Genomic DNA, 15,803 nt, shown 5'->3' on the forward strand with positions numbered 1-15,803 from the left:
ATTGCTGGTTCCTTGAATTCAATTAAAATTATATACTTTAAAAAAACTAGTTTGGATACATGCAGAATATTATCTGCTGCACGAGTACATTGTAGGAAGCATGACTTTAGATAAATACTGATATAGTAGCTCTTGCATATGAACATACTTGGTCTTTAGCTGAGACTTTTGAAAGATACCTTGCCAAAAAGCCCACTTTTTCCTTTTCTACTATGCTCCCTTTCCCTGAGCTGTTGTGGTGGGTACAGACAAGTGCCACAGTTAACATTAAAGGAAACATGAAAGCGATGGAAGACCAAGCATTTCAACAACTGCAAATGTTGGAGCACAAAGAATTAATCTATTAAAAACATAGTATAATATGAGAGAACACACAAAAAGGTAAAATAGAAGCTCAGTGCATCAACCATTTTCAGCAAAGCCTGGGCCTTGGGGCTTAATTCTATGTACTTTTGTAATAATGACTTTAGTCCTTCAAGATGTGTGTAATGTATATGGAACACAACCAAACAGTTACTAATTTAAAGCTTTCGCTATTCAAGAATGAATACAACACTTTCCTATTTGCTCTATTAGGTGTTTTAAGTTCTAAATTTATATTGGTTTCCAAACATTGTTGGACATTATTGACATGATATAATGAGAATCCTTAATATGACCAACAGTGTATTTTTGAAGAAGAAATGACAGAAAATGTTGTTTAAAAGAACATGGTGTAATATTATATATACAATGCTGTGAAAAAGTATTTTACCCCTTTATGATTTTTTTGCATATATTTGTCACACTTACATGCTTCACTTTGTCAGACAGCTTCTATTATTTAAGTGATATTTTGATTCAACAGGTCAGGCCTGGGTGGAGCAAGTGAAATATAACTCATCTTTCCAAAAAAATTGTGGTTAATCACAGTTCATTCACGATTCAGCATGGGGGGGGGAATTACTTTTTCACATAGGACCAGGCAGGTTTGAACAGTTTTTTTCCCTTAATAAATTAAATAATAACTTAACCTGAGTAAATCCAATATTCAGTTTTTATCTTTGTGTAATATTAAAATTTGTTCTGAATCACTTAAGTGTGAGAAATATATAAAAAAAAAAAAAATCAGGAAGGGGGCAAATACTTTTTTTTACAGCACTGTGCGTGTGTGTGTATGTATGTATGTATGTATGTATGTATGTATGTATGTATGTATATATATATATATATATATATATATATATATATATATATATATATATATATATATATATACACAAACATATATATTCTCTTTCATGAAGCAGACACTTATTAACAGTACAGTTGCAACAAGTGTTTGTAGTGTTCACCTTTGGAAAAGCAGTTGCTTAGATGAGAGAAATCGCAAGCAAACTTTCCCGAAGCCATGTGGATACAGGACTTCACCATATTATTGCAAAGAGAGAATTTATGCTGGATTATACAATCAGAATTTAATTCAGTGGCATTTGGAATATGTGGTTGAGCAATTTGCATATGGAGCACCTGGAACACACATTTCTGTCAAGCACTATAACATTTGATAGCTTTGCCGTGAGAAGGCATACAGGCATATCCCACATTTAAGTACACAATGAGGTTTATTTACTAAAGCTGGAAAGTGCAAAATCAGGCTAATTTCTGCATAGAAACCAATGAGCTTCTAACCCCAACTTGTTCAATTAAGCTTTGGTAATAAAACCTGGGAGCTCATTGCTTTCTATGCAGAAGTGAGCCTGATTTTGCACTTTACAGCTTTAGTAAATAAACCCCATTGTGTACTTAAAAGCGGGGTATGCTTGTATACTGCTGATATTGGATTTTTAAAACATTAAAGGACAGCCTATGGGATCACAAATATTTTATGAAACAACATCCTCTGACAGTGATTTGGAATGTTCTGTAAGGTGACTTGTGCATGAAGACACTCCAAGTTAAAATCAAAATAAGGATTTCCTCCAGACACTGATGTACACGCCAGGATATTTATTTGGGCAGCAATACAAAAAAATCACATTTGATAATTTTTCTTATGTATGATTGTGTTTACACAAGAATTGTATTTTTTTTATTATTGATTTGATATAATATATTTTGGGGAATAAAGAGCGTGGATCCTATGTTCTTATATTTAAAGGAGTTTTACATAGCAAAAAGATTGTTTTATATTTACATTAAGATTATCCATGTGTCAACAGGTTTGGAATAACTTTATGACAACTGTGGAATTGACAATTGACCCACAGAAAATATAGAAGACCAACACAACCCAGACAAATCTAATTATCAATGATGAAATTAGCAGATAGAAAAAAAATAATGTACTTTTGTTAAACTATTGTGCACAGAAAAAAAAAATTTAATCTTTAGGATTGTACGTATCCCATGGCATTATTCTAGTTCTGACCACAACATTTTTCTAGCGAAGACATTTTCATTACAGTATGCCCTTTCTCAGCAGTGATCTACCATGTACCTCCAAGCTTCTATGCCATAAATAATACATGGTTAACATAACATTCCTCTTTAGACATAAATAAATCAGATTTCCTTCTCATGCTCCAAATGAAAATAACAGGCACAGTAAAGGCAAAGTACATGTTCACAGCTCCATATAATTTTACAATTTCATTACATAACGGAAACGCACATCTTTTTTACATTTCAGACAATTTCTTCCTCTCATCTTCATGTATCACAGTACAATAACAAAAAATAGGTAATAGTGGGTGTAATAAATAAACAAGCAGGTGTATTTTATGAAACTTGCAACAAAACTGATCCCAGAAGAATATTTTCTAATTTGTAACACAATTGTGAACAGAATATTCAAGTACCATTACAGACTGTTCTATTAAAAAAAAAAATAATTACAACCTCAGTTAGGATATGATGCCAATTTCATAATGAATTAAATATAGATGCATTTTAAATCAGTACTTTCATGAACGTCTGCAGGTTCTTCACAGTTTCATTCACAGGTTTGTCAATTAGCAACAGTTTAAAACAAAATTTTATGAGTTGTCTCACAAAATATTTTAAAATCTGAACTTCTAGGGTTCATGAACAAAAAACAACTCAGGGTAGTATTGTCTCAGACTGTGTTTGTTGCTCCCAACCTTGTTGAAGCCTTATACCCCGTACACACAAGCGGAATTTCCATCCGGAAAATCTTGGATGGTTTTACCGACGGAATTCCGCTCAAGATTGGCTTGTATACACACGGTCACACAAACGTTCTCTGAACTTTGGTCCGTCAAGAACGCGGTGATGTACAACACTACAATGAGCCGAGAAAATTAAGTTCAATGCTTCCGAGCATGCGTCAAATTGTTTCCAAGCATGAGTAGGAATTTTGCGTGTCGGAATTGCTACAGACGATCTGAACATTTTCCTACCAAAAAATAGAGAACCTGCTCTCAATCTTTAGCTGGCAGGATTCCACAGCATACACATGGTTGCATTTTACAACCAAAAGCTCTCATCAGTCTTTTGCTGGCCGAATTTCCGATCCTGTGTACGGAGCATTAGGCTCTAATTATGTGCCTCACATGGAGATTAGGGGGCAGCGCATGAAGATCAGGGGGGCAGCGCCCCAGAGCCTCTTTTGGACCAGGTGCCGCTAGTAACAACTAGATTCTCCTTTTGTAGTGTGACGGAAGGGATGGAGAATCTAATTTGTTGTCATAGAGCACAAGGAGTTCAGACAATTCTTCTACCTGTGTATGGTTGCTACTGCTGACCCTCCCTCTCAGAATGGCAAATGAGAATAAAGTCTTTTCATCTACATACTTTGGCCATTCACTCAGAGTAGGGAAGATATTTGATCAACATCACATCAAAGAAACTAGCATTTTCAGAGCAAAGAGCAAATGGTAGCCTACATATTCACTCAGTACAGGTTCCCTTCATTGTACAGGTGTACAGTTGTTAGAATTTAACAAAAATTAGCAATATTTAGTATACATGTCTGTCTAGCCAGCATCAACACAAGTCAATATATAAAGAATGCCTAGTTGATAGGGGTCTTTTTTATTTTTAATACTAGCTATTTACACCAATACTTTTCAGCTAAGGTCACAGAGATGTCACTGTTTCCAATGCTAGTTCTTACATATCAGTATATTGAGTATTGACAGGCAAACCTTCAGAATTTTAGTTTTTTAAGTTAAATATCTTTTATTAGACTGGCAAATTTAGAAGCCTAAACTTGCTTGAAAGCATGCAAATTGCTCAATTTGTTTGTAAATGCAGTTGTGTGAGGAGTTTTTTTTATAGATGCTCTTTTGGCCCTACTTCTCCTGTGGGTCATGGGAGTCCACTTCATTCTGCACTCCTGTGACCCATATTTAGGGCTAAAGTCCACTGTTATCTGATGTCACTCAGCCGATTAAGGCTCTGGAGAGAGTCCAACTTTAAAGGCAGGATCCACCCAGATGCCTGGATCAGTAACTAGCTCAGTCTCTCAGAAAGCTGCCATGAGCCTGAGCCAGCCACTCCCACCCCCTACACAGCCCAGCGCTCCAGTGAGCACTGGAGGGGCAGAGGAGAGAGCCGGTGACTGACAGTGCTACCTAGGTAAGTACGTAGGTTTTTTTTTTTTTTTTATTTTTTTTTTTTACTGCTGCATTCCTTGAGGCCTTTTTTAACAGTATGACAACTAGGTCCAAAAGCTGCATGACAGTGGTTACCCCTGTGTCTCTGTGGATATGTTCCCCCGATGGTTGATTGACAGCTGCTCTAACCATTTAGCCTGTTATAGGGTGTGGAAAAATATGATTTACTGTTGGGGCCACAGGTAATAAAACTTTGTTGCAGTGGGAATTCGGGAAAAGTAAACCTGCTTTACAATTTCTAGAAAATGCCACCTGAGATGGGGTGCCTGGCTGGTTTAACCGCTTGCCGACCGCCTCACGCCGATATACATCGGCAGAAGGGCTCATACAGGCAGAATCATGTACCTGTATGTTGCCCTTTAAGAGGTGGCCAGAGGGCACGCGTGCGCCTCACAGGGAGGAAGAACGGGGAGATGCTAATGTAAACAAGCATCTCCCCGTTCTGAGTAGTGACAGTGTCACTGATCTCTGCTCTGCCCCTCCACAATTAGAAACACACCTCTAGGACACACTTAACCCCTACACTGTCACCTAGTGGTTAACCCCTTCACTGTCAGTGTCATTTACACAGGAAACAGTGCATTTGTATACCACTGATTGCTGTATAAATGACAATGGTCCCAAAAATGTGTCAAAAATGTCCGATGTGGCCGCCATAATGTCGTAGTCACAATAAAAATCTCTGATCGGCGCCATTTAAAAATTTTTTTAAAAAATGCCATAAACTATCCCCTATTTTGTAAACGCTATAACTTTTGTGCAAATAATCTCTTATTGCAATTTTTTTTTACCAAAAATATGTAGAAGAATACATATCAGCCTAAATTGAGGAAAAAAATAGTTTTTATATATATTTTTGGGGGATATTTATTTACTTTTATTTAGCAAAAAGTAAAAAATAATGCAGTTTTTTGAAAATGTATGCTTTTTTGTATATAGTGCAAAAAATAAAAAACGCAGAGGTGATCAAATACCCTTAAAAGAAAGCACTATTTGTGTGAAAAAAAGGACATCAATTTTGTTTGGGTGCAACGTCGCACGACCGCGCAATTGTCAAAGCGACGCAGTGGCGAATCGCAAAAAGTGCTCTGGTCAGGAAGGGGGTAAATTCTTCCAGGGCTGAAGTGGTTAACCTGCAATTGACTGGGCAACATCATTGATTTAATACTCCACACTAAAATAATGGCTACAACTTAATGTTTTTCATAGCAGTTGTTTTGAAACCTGGTCCTCAAGGCTGCTCCTACAGTGCTTTTTATAGAATCACAATAATCAGTGTTTTCGTACACAGGACTGTGTTAAGTTACCTATACAAGTACTAAACTATTTACCCTATACACATAAAAAAAACAATTTAGATGCATTTATAAAGCAGTGAATATGATAGTCACCAAACATTTTTTGCAGTTGTATCTTGGCTCTTATTGATTCACCTGCAGTGATTTGTGAATGTCACATTCACTGTTTTGTAAATATGATTCTTAGTAGCATTTACCACAGAGCATGCTTTAGTAAATGAACAAATGTTTATTTTATTTTATTTAAATGCTTTTTATAAGTTATTGCTCAATGCTAGCATTGTCTATTTCATCAACTACTTTGTACAAATTTACACTATTTAAATAATGTTGACTTGATTACTTAGTAACTTCAGTTCAGTTTTGAAAACAAAAATGTAAGACCTTCTCTTTGTATTATTTCAATCTAAATCAACTACACAACACAACCCCAATGCCCTTTCAGAAGAAATATGTTTGCTCTACTGAGGGTTTCCATCTATTTCTGGAGTAACAAATTAAATGCAAAAGGAATATGGGTTAAATGGTGGAAAATCCATTTAGGAAAAGGCATTACAAAATTTTCTTTGTTTCTGCACTGAGAACGAGTGGTGGCTTTACATCCACCTGTTACCCACATTTAGAGTCATTTTTAGACATATGACACATGTAAAAAAACATGCCAGCACAGTACTGAGGATTATAAGGCTTTAGGACGTCTCATTTGTGATGGCTCTTTTCGACAGGCCAGAGGTTTAAGATTTGGCTAAATAGCAGGCAATTTGCATTGTTCTATAATTGCACTAAATAAATTACTGGGTTGCAAAATAGCTTGAAACCTTAACTTCTCTCTCTAGTCATTGAAGGACTGCAAGCCTGTTCAAGGCAGATTGTCAGAAATATATATTATTATAGCTGGGATTTATGCTTAACAGAAATAAAATAGTACCAAGAACCAGCTTGGTTCTCTACTTACACTTGCATTTGTTTCACCATACAAATGCATAAAGTAAAAATATAATTTACAGCAATTTGAAAAAAATATAAAAAGGGCAAAACATTTTCATAAGGACTCAGCCCAGCTGAATACATAGACAATTTTGTCTATTTTATGTGGATGCAATATATATCCAACAGCATTCACGCATTAAAAATATCAGAAAAATATTGTATTATACAACTGACTATACCCAAACTGCTGTGTTCATATCAAATCCCCTGTACACGGCATCATCTTTTCTCTGATCATTTTTAGAATATGTTTTATTCATTGTGATACTTTTTCTAGTTTTGCCTGATTTATCAACTTTGATTTTCATGTCAGTTTGCGATGGGAAATAAAAGACACTTTTTTGTTTACTGGTCTTCTTACTCCTTTTAGTTATCTGAGATGTTTGAGCCTCCGGATGTAGCCAGCCTGGCTTCTCTTTGAGAAGTTTATCCCTGTCAGGACGTACACTTCTTAGGAATTTTTTGAAAAAGTTGGCTGTAAGGGAGAACTTTTTGTAGATCTCCTGAGATCTAGTGGCATTAAGTAAGCTTTCATTTTTTTCAGCTTTCTTTTCCATCTCAGGCAAATCTAGCCAGTTTCCAACAAGATCCGCAAATATGTTGTCGCCCAAGATAAGAGGCTGCCTGTTTCGGCTTTGTGACATAAGTGAAGATGTCCAGTCATTTGTATCATCGTATATTGATTCATCATTGCATTGCTCTTGGCCGAAATATGAATAGGTGATGTTGTTCAAATGGTGGCTTTGATGGACAGCACCTGGTGTGTGTGGTTGAAATGTGGGGCAAGTTTCTACCGGAGGCAAGGCAGAAGATGATGTAGTCTGTCTTCCTCTTGCAGACAAACCCTGATGACCTAATTTTGGGTCTGGCACAGGGACAAAGTTAAGTGAGCTGTCAGCCAACGAGCTGTTGTCTGGACTTCTCCCACTTTCCAATGGCTTTGCAGCCTGTTTGCTGGATTGATGCCTGATCTCAGAGGCTTCTGTTACACTCAGACAATACTGGTTTGCTCTCATACTTTGGAGATGGTTCTGTTCCCCTGAAATTTCCAGCTGCTCAAGAGCGGCCTGGACCTGGAGGAGTTTCAGTTCCTGGAGTGCTCCCATCATACAGTTCATCTGCTCTTGCAAACCTTCTCCAAATTCTCTCATTGACAGCTGTGGAAAAGAATATTAGAGCTCTAGTTACATCAAGGCAGATATAGCATAGCATAGTTAAAAATATATGCAGTGGTATAAAGATTAGGAGTCTAAATCTGGACACATATGATGAAATTCTGTAAGGGAATAGACACTAGGGTCAGATAAGGAACATGATAAAACTCACAAACATAAACGCTCAGGGAAATTATAACTTTTTTTTTTAGTCAAGTGTTGTTTATTTTATGATAAGTAATTACTAATAAATTAGGTAATCTACAACCATTTTAGTGTACACACCTTACAGTCTCAAGATCTGTATGATATTGTTTTTTTTTAATAGAATGCTTTAGTAATGTTAGTCCCACAGCCTCTTCCCCATAAGTCATAGTGCACCCTTTCCTTCTGAGATGTATTGGCTCAACATTTTGGGGTTTATTTACCAAAAGGCAATTAGGCTGTTCCCTTTGCAAGAGAATTCTTCCTTTAGTTTAGTGAATGTGGCAAAAAGTCACATTGCAAATACCCGATCATGTGTAAGGAAAATAAAGAAATGGTCTTTTTGATTGCACATTGTTGGATGATGGAAGTAAGAAGAGCTTTACCTCATTCTCTAAGCAAAAACTTCAAACTTCTTTAGTAATTAGGTAGTCACTGCAGGAGAATCTTCCTGGTACATTTGTACATTTGTTTTAAATTATAGTGACTGACTTCTAATTTTGTCATAGCAAAAATTTGGAGACTGATCTAAATGTATCTGCTAACTTTGTAATTTCTAAAAATTTTCAATAAAAACATTGACATATACATTATATATGACTGATTAACTACTTGTGAATGTCACATTCACTACTTCAAAAATATTCTTCTTCCTTTCTCCATCAGGGTCACCCAGGGTTCTGTTCTTAGTCCTCACCTATTCTCAATCTACACCTCATCCCTGGCTCAAGTGATAGCCTCCCATGGCTTTCAATATCATTTCTATGCCGCTGACGACACCCAAATCTATATCTCTACCCCTCAGGCCACAACATCAATCTCCTAATGCATCAGTAATTTACTAACCGACATATCAGTTTGGATGTCACACCACTTCCTCAAACTCAACCTGTCCAAAACCAAGCTCATAATATTTCCACCCCCGTGTGCCCCTTCCCCTGACTTTTCTATCAAGATCAGTGGCAAAACCATCAACCCATCCCCGAAAGCCAGGGTGCTAAGTGTAATCCTGGACTCTGAACTCTCTTCCAAAGCTTTCCGCCTCAACCTATGCGACGTCTCCAAAATGCATCCCATCCTAACCAATGACACCACAAAGCTCCTAATCCACTTCCTGGTTATCTCTCGCCTCGACCATTGCAACCCCCTCCTCATAGGCTATCCCCCTTAAGTCCATCAATGAATACTGCTGCCAGACTCATCCACCTTACAAACCGCTCCGTTTCTGATACTCCTCTCTGCCAATCCATCCATTGGCTGCCACTTATCCAATGAAATAAAATTCTAAATAATAACAACAACTTACAGAGTCATCCACAACTTGGCCCCCAGCTACATCACTAACCTAGTCTCAAAATACCAACTTAATTGTTCTCTAGTTTCCTTGCCACCTCCTCCCATCCTATGGAATTCCATACCCCAGTCTGTCTGACTATCTGCTAATCACTTTTTGTTGATTCTTGAAAACTTTTTTCTTCAGAAAAGTCTATCCTGCCTCCACCTAACAACTGTACTTTTTTTTTCTCCATCAGCCCATCCCCAACAGTTCTTACCTTTTGTATCACTTGACCCTCCTTCCTAGATTGTAAGCTCTAATGAGCAGGGCCCTCTGATTCCTCCTGTATTGAAATTGTACTGCCTGCCCTTACGCTGTAAAGCACTGTGCAAACTGTTGACACTATTCAAATCTTGCATAATAATAATATTCCTTTTAGCTGACATTTTTTTTTCAGGCCCTCAAAAAATGTCTAGCAGAGGAGTAAATTAGTAGGAAAACTCAAATTCATTTTTAGCACAACTTTTAAATATTTATCACATCCAAAACATAACTGATAATATCTTCCAATTGAAAGGCTATTGCATTTTTTTACATAGCATAGCATAAGTGGTTGATGCTCATGAAATAAAATGACTGGAAATTCCTTTTGCCACAACTTAGAAATATTGTGTTACATAATGGCACACAGAACATTTATTGAGCACTCTGGAGCAGGATTGGAGACCAAGGAGATGATTGATTAGGCTCTTTGTGTTTGTACTAAATTGGCTGTCATTAGCAACTGTAAGTTGTAGCACCTACTGGGTCCCGCCACAGCATTTAGGATCGGGTGCCGTCTTAAAACACATGTAATTGCAGTATCATTTTAAAATAATGCCTAAAACACAATAGACTAAAGAGTGATCACTTATGTCCCCTTCATTTTCTATCCCTCCACTTAACTATTATTGGGCAGAAAACAATTTTCTTAGTAGGGCTCAATTTTATGTCCTGAAAAAATTGTTAACAGGTTAATTCAAATGAAACAATGTTCTAGTGAGTTAGTAATTTATGCATGTATTCTACTCCCCACAGTAAAAACATTTTTTCCACAGTATACACTACAGAGGGAAGTGATGACTGTATATAGCATGTACCTTGTTAGAATGTTCAGAGCACCCTCACTTACAAATGTGCTTCTCTATTAGCCCTTGCACAAAAAAGCATTTTCTTGTGGCTTTCCCCAGGCTCAGTTTTGCTAAAGGCTGAGTAAAAGCTAGAGGGAAGAACATTACATTTTCTGAGACAAGTCTTTATGTAGAGCAGGATATATTATTTAGAATGATAAAAATAACTATATATTTAACCACTTTGCATCCACAACATTTTTTAAAAATTTTCCCAGACATGTTAAAATCTGCATTTTTTTTTTCTAGAAAATTTCTAAAAACACCTAAACAATTATATTTTATGAAAGCAGAGACCCTGTAGAATAAAATCATGTCAGTTGCAATTTTTTTTATTTTGCACAATGTTTGTGCAACTGTTTCTCAAATCTATATTGTCATGATAAAAATATGCTATAATCAATTGTTGTGCAAACAAATGCAATGGTGTTGATTTACTAAAAGCCAATAGACTTTGCAAAGTGCAGTTGCTCCAGGGCTTAGTACAGTAATGATGTAAAGCTTCACTCTGCTAAGAATACCCAATCACCTGCAAGTAAAAAAAAGACAATAAATAAATGAATGCATTTTTGCTTGCACATGATTGGATGATGGAAGTCAGCAGAGCTTCTGCTCATTTACTAAGCTCTGAAGCAACTGCACTTTGGAAAGTGCACAGTGTATTTGCCTTTAGTAACTCAACCCCTATATAATCTTAATTTTTTTTTTTTTTTGAAGATATAAACGTAAACGATAGGGATAGGTCAAGTAAATAGATACCAAATATGTAAAGCTTTAAAACTGTGTCTGTGAAATAAAAAAAAAAAACAATGGCACCCAAAAATGGCTATTGGAAACACTTAAAAAGCCTTTAGAGGCTATCAAAGTAGAGTTAACCTTGAATGTGGCCCTAGAATGAATGCTTTCACTCCAGTGTTTGCGACAATACATCACGTGCATGGTGCAACAGCTGTTCATATACATGTGTGCAATTTCCATTCACATGTGGGATGGGGTTACTTTTAAAAATGTTATTTATTATTATCATCATTTATATTTTTAATACGTTCTTTATTTTTTTTACTTTATTGCTATTGCAAGGGTATAACAATGCAAGGTTACTGATTCGCTTTATATTGAGGTCAGGGGTCTTTTAGACCTCTAATGCCTCCCCTGCCTTTCAGTCCAGCCATTCAAGCACAGTACAGTGGTGTCTTCACAGTACTGGTTTCTTTGCAGAGCTGCACCAGATTTTGCACACTCCAGTTTTTAGTAAATCAACCCTTATGTGTATAATTGGCAATCACAAGGAGCAACAAACATGCATGCAATGCAGTAACCTATAGAAACCAATACCAGCATAAATATTGAAAACCTGGGTTAACAGCAGCACCCTGTGCTTCACTTACCCATTAAATTAAGCCCAAAGTGAGACATAAACTGATCCTTATTTAAAAGATAACTTTACTTTTAACACAAACACAAAGTTGCGCCGTATCCCACACTACACTTCTAATGGCACCATAGACTTCAGGTCTGTGACTATTTCATATGAAGATAGGGGCCAAACAGTCAGTCTGTTCCTGGGAAGTGGAAGATTATCATCTTAAGGCTATACTACAAACAGGAAATTTGATGTATATTGCGATTATTATTATAACACAGGGTTTATATAGCGCCAGATGTTTGTGCAGAATTTCACAAAATAAATGGGGACAGTGCAGTTGCAATACAATTCAAGACATGGTTAGGAGGACCCTACTTTTTTCACAGACTTAAAGGATACGTTCCTTTAGAAAATGTTACATCCGCATTTAGGATGTAACATTTTCTAGCATCCCCTCCCAGCCAATGATATATTAAAAATTGGGGCACCTGCGCAGAGCTCTGCTATGTTTTTGGCTGGATTGCACACCATACACCAAAGGGCTGCATGTGGCTCTTGGGCCACAGGTTTGCCACCAGAGGCCTAGAAAAAAAAAAAAAAAAACAACCACCAGCTTTAAGGGCTGGTCAGCTGTAATATATTACCCTCTTGCTGCACACACACAAATATATGCAGCAGCAAACAAAAAGTGGGCTTTCATGCCCATACACCACACATGTGTTGCTGGACAGCCGATGTTTCTTTGCTGAGAGAGAGCTGTGACAGGTCTTATGCTGCATACACACGATCTGACTTTCAGGCAGACTTGGTCCGGTGGACCAGAATCTGTCGGACAATTCGATCGTGTGTGGGCTTCATCTGACTTTTTCTTCCCAAAAGTCAGAAGGACCTAGAAATAGAACATGTTTTAAATCTTGGTCCGCCAGACCAAGTTCCTATTGGGAAGCCCGTTCGTCTGTATGCTGGTCCGACGGACCAAATACGACGGGCAGCACCTGCCTGCGAGAATGCTTTCATCACAATCCTATCAGGCTGGTTCTTGGCTACAGGGTACTGTACACCAGGCCCTTAGGTCTGGTATGGGTTTTAAGGTGAACCCCATGCTGAAAAAATGGTGTGGTGTCCCCCCAAAATCCATACTAGGCCCTTATCTGAGCACGCAGCCTGGCTGGTCAGGAAAGGGGGTGGGGACGAGCGAGCGCCCCTCTCCTGAAACGTACCAGGCCGCATGCCCTCAACATGGCAGGGGTGGGTGCTTTGGAGAAGGGGGGCACCCTGCGGCCCCCCACCCCATACCACCTTGTCCCCATGTTGATGAGGACAAGGGCCTCTTCCCAACAACCCTGGCCGTTGGTTATCGGAATCCGGGATCCCCCTTTAATAAGCGGCCCACCACCCTATGTGAATAAGTATGGGGTTCCTCCTTCTCCTCCTCCTCCCCAGGACTGTGATGTCATAAGGGGCAGGGTCACCATGTGACATCACCTGGTGACCCCACCCCTTGTGCCGCAGGGTGCCCCCCTTCCCCAAGTCACCCACCCCCCCATGCTGAGGGCATGCAGCCTGGTACTGTTCAGGAGGGGGGGGCGCTCGTTCGTCCCCTACCACCTTTCCTGTTGGGCTGGGCTGCGTGCTCACATAACGGTCTGGTATGGATTTTGGGGGGGCCCCATGCCGTTTTTTCAGTGTAGGGGGTTGCCCTTAAAATCCATACCAGGCGATGGGGCTCGCAAGGTGTCAATCTCGCCGTTGAAAGCTGCGAGATTGACTTCCCTTTCTAGTCTCATCATACCTGGAGTCACGTTCAAAATGAACGGACCGGCAAGTCCGTTAATTTTGAAAGTCCGTTGGGAAGTCCATCAGACCTAGTCTGCCGGTAATTCCGTTCATGTGTACGCAAGTCAGCTCGTTCGGAAAGTCCGTCAGACCTCCGCCGAAAGTCCGTCGGGAAGACGATCGGACCTAGTCCGTCAAAGTCTGGTCCCGTGTACGCGGCATTAGTCCCCACTAATGTTTGGTAGACAGTGGGACCAACACCCAATCATGTGACCACTGTGACAGCCAACCACATAGGTCTTGTGATCAGCTGATCTATCCTGCCCCTTGACATTAAGAACATTTTAAAGGGCCACTGGGACAGGCAGAAAAGGGTTACATTTTTGTTTTTGGTATCAATACCACTTTACCAGCCTTGGTGCATCAAATACTAAGCTCATTGTTTGCAGCAGAAGAGTGGCACAAAGATTGCCAAATACAAAATTTGGACTTGACTGTAAGAAAAGTGTTAGTTTGTAATTACCTCCTGTAAACAGATAGCACAAAATATATTTTTATGCTTATAATGTGATCACATCAGGATTTCATCTTTTGGAGTTTCCATTTTAAAAATGATTTTCACTGTGAGGACATTTTCCAGCACAGATGGAGACTGCAAGTGTTCTGTAATTGTGCAGATGTATCATATAGCTGATTTATTAGCAGGCTTCCTAATGTATAATATTACTACCGTAGCAGCTTTGCACTTCTGTCCCTTCCTTCCTATCATTCCTCTGTGCCCATTTGTGATTGGGTATCACGTTTCTAACCTCAGATGTGATCATGCTTGCTCATCAATACACCATGACAGCTGCCTTTTGGTTTTTACACTTTTTTTCCATACCAGACCTAAGGGCCCGGTGTCCATTGAAAGTCTTTGGTTTTGGTATCCTGCTAAGGTCTGAAACATCTCAGCCTCCCTCCCACTTTGACATTCTTCATTCACACGCAAAGAGGCACTCAACATTGAATGAATTATCCTTTTACAGCCTTGAACATACAGAGCTGCCTGGATGTCTGTGTTAGACATCTTAGGTAATTTTGTAGGTCAGACATCACTATGTATTACACTGTAAACAGGCAGAACACCGGATCACTAGCTGCATCACAAGATAACATCTACTACAAAACATCCACAAAAGTAATAGTGATGTATTTATTGTAATATGTTATTGCCATTACAAAGTTTATGAAGCATAATAAATAATATAGTTGTGATAGCAGACAAAGCGGTTAATTTACTAAAACTGGAGAGAGCAAAATCTGGTTCAGCCTTGCATAGTAACCAATGAGCTTCTTCTAACTTCAGCTTGTTCAATTAAGCTTTGACAAGAACACCTGGAAGTTGATTGGCTACCATGCACTGCTGCTCCAGATTTTGCAATCTCCACTTTTAGTAAATCAACCCCAAAGTAAACCAGTGACCATGCTGTAAAACTGTGGATAGGTAAACCATGCAACAATATATTAGCAAAGTATATACGGTGTTGGGTGCAGATGCATGTATTTGTATAGGCCCTTAAAGTGCAAGAAAAACCTAACTATTCTTAAAAATGCTCCCACACCTACCTATCCTACCTACCCTATATACAAAAAGAACTATAAAAGAACTGTATAAAAAATAATTGAGAACTTGCCTTATTTTAATCCACTCTGGTCTGGTCATGTAATTCTGCAGCTCTGGCTCCCCTGTGTCAGTAAATGGCTGCTGCGGGAAAGAGGAGGGAGCGCCGACAATGGCTAAGCCATGGGAGCCTATGGGTGACACTATGAAACGTCTCCCATTCCTTAGCTAAAAGCCAAGTTCACCTTTTCCAGAAAAAAGCCCAGGATTTAAACTGCCCCAGTCTGTTTTAAAAAACTGCAGCTTTGTAAAATGTTTGTTCATTTTATTGAAGCAAAGTTGGGCTCT

At 38.6% G+C, this 15,803-nt stretch overlaps 1 protein-coding gene across 1 annotated transcript in view; it reads right to left on the reverse strand.

The window, feature by feature from the left end:
- Positions 1-1,258: 1,258 nt before the first annotated feature.
- The window catches only part of INKA2 (inka box actin regulator 2), a 55,499-nt gene continuing 40,954 nt past the window's right edge, over positions 1,259-15,803 (reverse strand). The window contains exon 2 of the mRNA XM_077481532.1: positions 1,259-8,064. Coding sequence (XP_077337658.1) covers positions 7,081-8,064 — 984 coding nt within the window. The 3' untranslated portion in view covers positions 1,259-7,080. The remainder of the gene's footprint in view (positions 8,065-15,803) is intronic.

Source organism: Lithobates pipiens, unplaced genomic scaffold, assembly GCF_037356315.1.
Source record: "Lithobates pipiens isolate NorthernLeopardFrog02 unplaced genomic scaffold, aLitPip1_a1.2 Scaffold_16, whole genome shotgun sequence".
Taxonomy (NCBI): Eukaryota; Metazoa; Chordata; class Amphibia; order Anura; family Ranidae; genus Lithobates; species Lithobates pipiens.